The following is a 9,243-nucleotide window of genomic DNA, read 5'->3' as shown; positions in this document are numbered from 1 at the left end:
CTTATTTAACATAGTACTGGAGGTTCTGGCCAGAGCAATTAGACAAGGAAAAGGAATAAAAGGAATCCAAATAGGGAGGGAAGAAGTGAAACTCTCCTTGTTTGCAGATGACGTGATCTTATATATAGAAAACCCCAAAGAATCCATGGGAAAACTTTTAGAAATAATCAACAACTACAGCAAAGTTGCAGGGTATAAAATCAATTTACATAAATCAGTAGCATTTCTATACTCTAATAATGAACTAACAGAAAAGGAACTCAACAACATAATACCATTAACAATCACAACAAAAAGAATAAAATACCTTGGGGTGAATTTAACCAAGGAAGTGAAAGACCTATACAATGAAAACTACAAGGCTTTTCTGAAAGAAATGGGTGACAACACAAAGAAATGGGAAGACATTCCAGGTATGTGGATTGGAAGAATAAACACAGTTAAAATGTCCATACTACATAATCTACAGATTTAATGCAATCCCAATCACAACCCCAATGACATTCTTTACAGAAATACAACAAATAATCCTAAAATTCATATGGGGCAACAAAAGACCCCGAATTGCTAAAGCAATCCTGAGAAAAAAGAACAAAGCTGGAGGCATCACAACCCTGACTTCAAAACATGCTAGAAAGGTACGGTAATCAAGACAGCATGGTACTGGTACAAAAACAGGTGCACAGATCAATGGAACCAAATTGAAAGCCCAGAAATAAAACCACACATCTATGGACAGCTAATCTTCGACAAAAGAGCTGAGGGCATACAATGGAGAAAAGAAAGTCTTTTCAACAAATGGTGCTGGGAAAACTGGAAAGCCACATGTAAAAGAACAAGAATTGACCATTCTTTTTCACCATTCACCAAAATAAACTCAAAATGGACCAAAGATCTAAAGGTAAGACCTGAAACCATAAGGCTTCTAGAAGAAAACAGAGGCAGTACACTCTTTGACATCGGTATTAAAAGGATCTTTTCAGACACCATGTCTTCTCAGACAAGGGAAACAACAGAAAGAATAAACAAATGTGACTTCATCAGACTAAACAGCTTCTTCAAGGCAAGGGAAAACAGGATTGAAACAAAAAAACCACCCTCTAACTGGGAAAAAATATTTGCAAGTCATATATCCAACAAAGGGTTAATCTCCGTAATAAATAAAGAACTCTCACAACTCAACAACAAAAAATCAATCCACCCGATCAACAAATGGGCAGGAGACATGAACAGATATTTCTCCAAAGAAGATATATGGATGGCCAATAGGCACATGAAAAGATGCTCATGATTGCTGATCATCAGGGAAATGCAAATCAAAACTACACTAAGATATCACCTTACACCCATTAGAATGACAAAAATAACTAAAACAAATAGTAACAAATGCTTGAGAAGTTGTCGAGAAAAAGGAACCCTCATACACTGCTAGTGGCAATGCAAAGTGCTGCAGCCACTATGGAAAACAGTATGGAGATTCCTCAAAAAATTAAAAATAGAAATACCATATGACCCAGCCATCCCACTACTGGGTATCTATGCAAAGAGCTTGAAGTCAGCAATTCCAAAAGTCCATGCACCCCTATGTTCATTGCACCATTATTTACAATAGCCAAAATGTGGAAGCAACCTAAGTGCCCATCAATTTAGGATTGGATAAAGAAGATGTGGTGTATATATACAATGGAATACTACTCAGCCATAAAAAAAGGATAAAATCATCCCACTCACAACAACATGGATGGACCTCGAGGGTATTATGTTAAGTGAAATAAGGCAGATAGAGAAAGGCAATCTCTGTGTGACTCCACTCATAGATGGAAGTTAAACATGTGGACAAAGAGAACAAATTAGTGGTTACCAGGGGAAAGGGGGGTGGGGGGTGGGCACAAAGGATAAAGGGGTGCACCTACAACACGACTAATAATGTACAACTGAAATTTCACAAGATTGTAAAGTATGAAAAACAAAAATTAATTTAAAAAAAAAAAACAAAAAACTCATCCAAGTTTTGTCAATTTGGATTTAATTCCACCATCTCTCATTCTCTTCCACTCACCTGGCTGAGTTCCAGGTGTTCTTCTTTCCCTCTCTCTGGCCGCCTTCGAGCTTGGTGTCCTCCCACCCCATTCCATTTTTTCCTTCCTCCCAGTTTAGTTTACACTGTTTCTACCTTTTCATCATGACGCTAGAATTTTTAATGTGCATGTTTAACTTAAATTCCAGTGTTCACCCTTCTTACAAACACACTCGGAAGAATTCAATTCCAGCCCCTCTGAGGTTGGCCCCACCCTCCCCGGTACCGGAGCCCGTCAATTCCACCTTCAGCCTGGACTATGGGAGTTGGATTTTCGTCCCTTCCGGATGAGGTCTGGGCTGACACCGGCAGTCACAAAGGCCATCCCCTTCCTGCCCCGGTGAACACGGTGGGCGGGTGGGCGGCAGGAAGGGGCCAATGAAGAGCCCCCAAACCCCAAGGCTTTCCACACTGCTCCCTCGCCCCTCACCCTGTAAGCTCTCAGGGAGCTTTCCAGCCGCACAGAAGGAGGCTGGAGCTGGGTTCGGCTCACCCTTCCCCAGGTCTGAAGGATCTGGGCCCCAATCCTTGACGTTCTCTTTCGCACATCCACCCAGAGCCTCAGGCCAAGCCTGTAAGGCGAGCATCCACTTAGCAAGGAGGAGCCGAGTCTGCGTGGACTAGGGGTTCGCCAGCGTCACTCGACATGGAGGTCCTCCTCGAGCCCAGAGGGAGGTGCGGCCCCGGGGCGGGGACGTGGTCTGGGCCCGGCCGCAGACGCTCAGGCCAGGCCTGCGCGCTCCAGGTCCTGCGGGAGAATGCGGCCCTTCCTGCGGGCCTTCTCCAGGCGCCGCTCAGCCTTGGCCGCCTTCTTCCTGCGCAGGTTCTGCCGCCGCCGGTCCTGCCGCCGCTGCATCTTCTCCACCACGTGCGCCGTGCGCTTCTCCCAGCCGCGCTGCCGCTGCGCCCGCCGCTGCTCCTTGCGCTTCAGGGCCTCCTGCAGCAGGCGCTCGTCGTCGCGGATGCGCACGCCCTCGGCCTTGTACAGCAGGTTGGTCCACCGCATCTTGGCCTCGAGCTCGCGGGCCTGGCCCTCGTCCCGGCCCCGCAGCTCCTCCAGCCGGTCCTGCCGCGCGCGCACGCGCTCCAGCAGCTGCCGGTAGTTCCTCCCCGTCAGCGGCGTCAGGTTCCCCTTCAGCTTCTGCCTCTTCTCCTTCCTGCGCTGCGCCTTGCTGGCCGGCTCGTCCTCGCTCACCTCCACCTCAGGGGGAGGAGCCGCAGCACCCGTCACTCCAGCCTTGCCCACGCCGCCCGCGGACCCTCCGCAGCACCCCGGCTTCACCGACGGGCCCGCGGTCCAGAGGCCGGGTGGGCCAGGCGCTCATCCGAGGCCACAGCCAGCACGGAGCCCGAGCCCTCCGCGCCTCCACGCGGCCCCCAGCCTCACCTTGTTGAAGAGCAGCCCCGTTTGCCCCTGCGCCTCCTCGCCGGGGGCCTCAGGGGGCGGCTGGGCAGCCTCTGCGGCCTCCTCGGTCTCGGCCGCCTTCTCCTTTGCCCTCAGCTCCTTTCGCTTCCTCTTCTTCCGGTCCCGCTCCTGCTTTCTCCTCCGTCTTTTCTCTAAAGTGGCGGGGGACAGCTCCTTGGTGCTGCCCTGGAGGGAAAAGTGGGTGTTCATTTTAAGGTTTTCCCAACTTGGGAGTCCCCCGCTCTGGCACGTGGAATCAGCAGGAAGGCACGAGAGGAAATCCCTGTGCAGTGTTCCTACTGAGCTTAGGGTTCCACTCTGAGATGACCTATCACCCAAAATGCAAGGGACCCCACATGGGACAAGAGGACCCCCGAGTAGGAACCGTGGCTTCCAGTTTCCAGGTACTGACCACGTGCCAGAGCGCTTTACAGACACTAAAACTCCCGACAAGCCAATAAAGGAGATACTGTTCTCCATCACTTTATAGATGAGAAAGACAGGTGGCTTGACCAAGGCCACCAAGTAGAACTTGCTGTCAGGTCAGAAGAACTCAGTGCCTATGTGGACCATAGCGCTGTTGTGCTGGTGACATCTCTGAGCTCTGTTCTCAGTGACAGCCTTTTCCATCCCCGGGCCAACAGCAGGGCTTCGGACCATGCCCTGAAGGAAGGCCAGGCCAGAGCCTGGATCACCTCCTAGGAGCTGGCCCCCAGGCGATGCTGAATAAAGCTAGGGGACTGTCCTCACACAGCAAGAAGGCTGGGAGAAGTCCCCAGAGAAGAAGCAGATGGTGGCCAAGTCAGAGGGGGGATCATGCCATTCAGCAGAAAGAGCTGAGGTGGTCACCTTGCCTCAGGCCCTTGCCGACCTCATAGGCCTGTCATGACATTTAGATGGACAGACGTGCCCCCAGAGGGGTGTTCATCATGGGCGGCTTCCCAGAGGGAGGAGGCTGAGCCTCTCTCCACAGCCTGCAGAAAGCAGGGGTCCCTGGGGACGGAGGCTCCCCAAGACGACGAGAACTACACCCATCTCTTGCAGAACAGAGCTGCCAAGGCCCTGGTGGGACCGGCAGCAGACATGGGAACAGTGGTCGAGGCCCATCCCTTCAGCCGCACATTTCACTGAAGTGCTGGTCAGGCCCACAGTGGCCAGCAGAGCTGGCAGCTGACCCGACAGAGAGCACCAAGGCATCTTCTCCTTGGGGCAGAGCACGCGCTGCTCCCAGCACCCCAGAGGTCTCCCCACCTACCTGGCCCCGGGCCTCCTGGATCTTCTCGTGCAGCCGCTGCCGCAGAACGTCCAGGGCAAAGAAAGAGTCAGGCTCTGTGCCTGAACCATCTTCAAGGAAGGAGACAGCGGAATGAAAGGAGATGCCCCCCCTCCCAGACCGTTCTGTCCCCTCCCCAGACCAGCTTCACAGCCTGAGTTTCCACCCACTGCCCGCGCCCTGGTAGCCACTCGTGGATCTGCAGGGCAGTTCCAGTGAATTCTATCCCACCTCTTGAACCTGGACTGGCCCCCAAGACATCCTTGCGCAGTATGATTTTTTTTTTAAAGACTGGCACCTTGGCTAATGACTGTTGCCAATCTTTTTGTTTTTTTTCCTGCTTTATCTCCCCAACCCCCCCCGTACATAATTGTATATCTTAGTTGCAGGTCGTTCTAGTTGTGGGATGTGGGACGCCGTCTCAAAGTGGCCTGACGAGTGGTGCCATGTCCACGCCCAGGATCCGAACCCTGGGCCGCCGCAGCGGAGCGCGCAAACTTAACCACTCAGGCATGGAGCCGGCCCCCACAGTATGATTAAAAATACTTCCTACAGATCAAGTGAAACCCATCTCCCACTTCTTCCCACTTCTGCAGCCTGGGCCCTCCCAAACAAGTCCGCTCTCACGAGCCCCTTCAGAGACTTGAGAGCACTGAAGCTCTTCAATGCAAGCTGCCCCAGGTCCTCAGTAGGAGATGGCCTTGCCCCTAGCCAACTCGGTGGCCATCTGGCCTAAAACCACAGTGTACTTCCCCAGGTCCCATCCACCCACAGAGCCCCAGTGATCTGTCCCCTGAAAGCTCACTCTGGGAAGTCTCGAGCTATCCAGTGTGCCTGACAGAGTCCTATTCTTAACCAGAAAGGACCACATTTGCGTCTGACCCCAGCTGGCCCTGCCCCATGTCCCTAGAGTCCCTCACCTGCAAGGGCCCCTGCAGAGCTGGAGGCCTCCTCCTCCTTGGCTGTCACTGGCTTCCTGGCCCCAGAGGCTGCCGGAGACTTCGCCCCCAGGGCCTGGGCCTTAAGCTCTGAAGCCGCCTCCTCCGATGCCCGGGGTTTCCTCTGTGCTTTCTTCCTCTTCTTTTTTGGGGTCCCAGCAGCTTCTGAGCCTCGAGTTTTGCCAGCTGAAACACAAAACGAGAAAAGGCTGCCTTCCCAATCTCTGTGATTCATTAAACAGGCAGGACGGTCTCGCAGAGGCTTCGATGCCAGAAGGATGCCAAAAGCAAATCAGGATGGAGGATCTGGAGACCCTTATCCACAGAGCTCAGAACCATATATTCCTAGAAAGCAGACTAGCCACATATATCAAAACCCTGTCAAACGTCCACACACTTGACCCAGCAGTCTGTTGGTGAGAATTCATCCTGGGTATGCACAAAGATTTGGCCTCAAGGATGCTCATCACAACGTCGTTTGAGAGAAAAACTAGGAAAACCTAAATATTCCATCTCCAGGGACAAATCATGGCACTGCTACACAACAAGCTACTATGTAGCCACCGAATATAATGCGGTAGGCTTTCATTTTAATGGGTGGAAACATGTTTACACTTTAAATGGAAAAAAGTACATCGAGTAAGAAGTGAATTGTTTTAGTGACTAAAATATACTCATTGAAAAAGCACCAGACACAGACGCAATTTATAACTGAGTGACGAGAAAACTCACTTAATTTTCCATGAAGAATAAATTTCGTCTGTATAAAAAGAGTCATTTTTCCTCTGGTAGTTCCAAGCCAGACCCTGCTGCTCTCCCTCCTCCGGGCCAGGCAGTTCCTACAAGTCCCAGCTCCCTGAAGACCAGGTTCTGTCTGTTTCGCCTGTGTATCTACTTCCTGAGGGTGGCCTCGTCACCCCTGCCAGGTAAACCCCCACTGGAGCCATCTTCTTTCTTCCTTCTCCCCATCTTCTCCATTCCACAGGGTCACCTCCTCCAAACCCTGGCCGAGCTTCCTGCCCTGTGGGCGAATGGAGCTGAATCCCTCAGACCCCAAGCTGATGCCTCTAACAAGCAGAGAAGCAGCGGTAACTTTAAGCTTCACTACGTTTCCTTCTAGCATCCTGCAGGCTTGTTTCATGCCTCTACGTGTCTAATCCACACGAAGGCTACTCAGGGTGCGGTATGGGGTAGACAACGACCTCCGCCGCGGGGGTAGTGGGACGCCCCCTTCCGAAGCCCCCCCAGTCCCGGCCCCGGGCCGCGCCTCACCCGACTTGCGCTTCTGCGGCTCCGGGCTGGGCTGGGAGCAGATTTTCCTGGCCAGTCTCTGCAGGTAGGCGTCCTTGGCGAGCAGAGAAGCCATGGCTAGAGATTCGGGGGTCGGGCAGGGCTCTCGGCACCCTGCTCGGGGCAGGAGGGGCAAGGTGCAGCGTCCGAGGCCGGCACCGGCCGCCCCGAGACACCCACGACCCGCGCCGCGCTCGTCTAAGATCACCACGTGCGCAGGCGCCGCCGGCCGAGCGCCGAACCTCCAGCGTGCGGCGCTCGATTAGCCAGGCCTGGCTCCACCGGAAGAGGTGCAGGGCGGGCGCAGAGCATTGTGGGCCGTCGGCGGCCGCCGGCGGGAGCTGGGTCTCCAAGCTCGCGACCTGTGGCCCGAAGTGGGGACGGTGCGGGTGACCCCGTGTCCAGGCCTCTCCGCCCCGGGCCAGCGCCGTGCCCGTACACCGTAGGCGCTCAATAACTAGGGGCGCCAGGGGGGGGCGGGCAGCAGTTCGGTACCCTGGGGGCCCCGGCGCCGGCGCGCTCCCAGACCGGGGACACTGACGGTGGAGACGGCACGACCGCGGCCGCGCCGAGTGGGTGTTCCGGCGGCCACTGGTGCTGCCAAGAAGAACATGTGACGTGGCGGATAGTGGGGGGCTAAGGAGACGGGGACTGGAGGGAGGAGCTGGGCGCCCGGGGAGAGCCAGGTGCCTTTGGCTCTGGACAGTGGAATCCCAGACGCACATGTAAAACGAGGCTGGTCCTATTCAGGACTCGCGGGGGGAGGGTTCCCCGGCCCGGGGCGGGTCCACCACACCCTGTCCTTAACGCGCAGGGATTACAGGCTTTGACGCAAGTCCCAGTACTTTGAGGGCCGCCTTGGGGTCGGAAGGGACGTGGACCTCCTGGTGTTTATCAGGGGTTGGAAGGGAAGGAGGACTCGGAGTCGTAAGTTGCTACCTCGAAAGTCTATTGAAGAGGCTGAAATAAGCGACTTTTGAAACATGAAGAATTCCAGTTTCTTCCCCTAATGTCTGCCATGAGGCCGCGGTTTCCCGAGAGGATGTTTTCCTCGTCCTCCCCCACTGTGGATATACTGTCGGCACAGTCTGATCTCTATGCCAAACTCAGGAAGCCTTACCCGTCCCTCCTGGGACCTTCAGTTTAACCATCAAAGCAGAGACACTGATGGGATGGGAAGTGGAAAGGAACAAGGGATGATGGCTCCTCTTTCTGCGGGACTCCCAGTCCACGCTGCAAGTCGAGGGTTCTCTCTCCTTCCTCTCCATCTCCAGGCAGGTCTTCACTGGACGTGGGAGTGATGGGTGTAGATGCCACCAGAGTTGCCGTGCTCCCAAGGGGAGAATAAAGTCACATTCGGAGTGTAGCTCTTGATTATGGGCCTTCGTAATGTTAACAGTTACCTGTTCTGTGTGTCGTGTCTGGAGGCTTTGGCTAACTGATCCTCACTCTTCCCTGAAACCCTGTCTTCACGTGGCTTCCGAGGCCCCAGACAGCACGCCCTCTTCTTCCCCACTCTGCTCCCCCTCTCTGGCTCTCTGAACCACTTCTCTCTTCTGTCGCCTCTCCCCCCTCACTGATCCCTTTTGGGGCTCGTGGCTTGACTGCCGATGACTCCCCTGAACTCCAGACCCACGTTTGGCTATGTAACACATGTCCACCTCTGTGTCCAGAATGGGGGTCTTGACCTCCCCACCGCCTTCTTTCCCCATCTCAGTTAAGGCAGCTCTATGCTTCCAGGCACGTGGGCCTGACTCCTTACTCCCCACATCCAGTCCTCGGGCAAATCCTGTCAGCTCTCCCTTGAGAGTATATCCAGAATTCCACTCGACCCACTCCAGCCACCCTGATTGTGTTCTAGATTTTTTTAAGTATTTTTTTACTGAGAACTTTCTATAATATTTATTTATGTTTTGGTGAGGAAGATTGTCACTGAACTAACATCTGTGTCTGTCTGCCTCTATTTTGTATGTGGGATGCTGCCACAACATGGCTGATGAGTGGTGTGTAGGTCCACACCTGGGATCTGAACCTGCAAACCGCTGGCCACCAAAGCAGAGCGCGTGAACTTAACCACTGTGCCACCAGGCTGGCCCCTATGTGTGTTCTATATTTTAAAGATTTTATTTTTCCTTTTTCTCCCCAAAGCCCCCCCCCCGTACATTGTTGTGTATTTTTAGTTGTGGGTCCTTCTAGTTGTGGTACGCCACCTCAGCATGGCCTGATGAGCGGTGCCATGTCCACACCCAGAATCCGAACT

The 9,243-nt window shown here is 53.6% G+C and overlaps 1 protein-coding gene across 2 annotated transcripts; it reads right to left on the bottom strand.

Moving 5' to 3' along the window:
* Positions 1-2,041: 2,041 nt before the first annotated feature.
* On the bottom strand, positions 2,042-7,591 carry SURF6 (surfeit 6). 2 transcript variants are annotated; one of them, XM_014863354.3, is made up of 5 exons: positions 6,966-7,591; positions 5,676-5,879; positions 4,738-4,826; positions 3,465-3,668; positions 2,042-3,278 (listed from the first exon to the last, which is right to left on the bottom strand). In XM_014863354.3, the coding sequence occupies exons 1-5, from the start codon at positions 7,057-7,059 to the stop codon at positions 2,799-2,801; spliced, it is 1,071 nt and encodes a 356-aa protein (XP_014718840.3). In that variant the 5' UTR covers positions 7,060-7,591; the 3' UTR covers positions 2,042-2,798. The 2 variants fall into 2 exon arrangements, with proteins under 2 accessions (XP_014718840.3, XP_044634400.2); XM_044778465.2 differs by having other exon boundaries at positions 6,426-7,179.
* Positions 7,592-9,243: the final 1,652 nt, after the last annotated feature.

The sequence above is a fragment of the Equus asinus genome, chromosome 10 (genome assembly GCF_041296235.1).
Source record: "Equus asinus isolate D_3611 breed Donkey chromosome 10, EquAss-T2T_v2, whole genome shotgun sequence".
Classification (NCBI taxonomy): Eukaryota; Metazoa; Chordata; class Mammalia; order Perissodactyla; family Equidae; genus Equus; species Equus asinus.
This window is presented reverse-complemented; position numbering and strand designations above follow the sequence as displayed.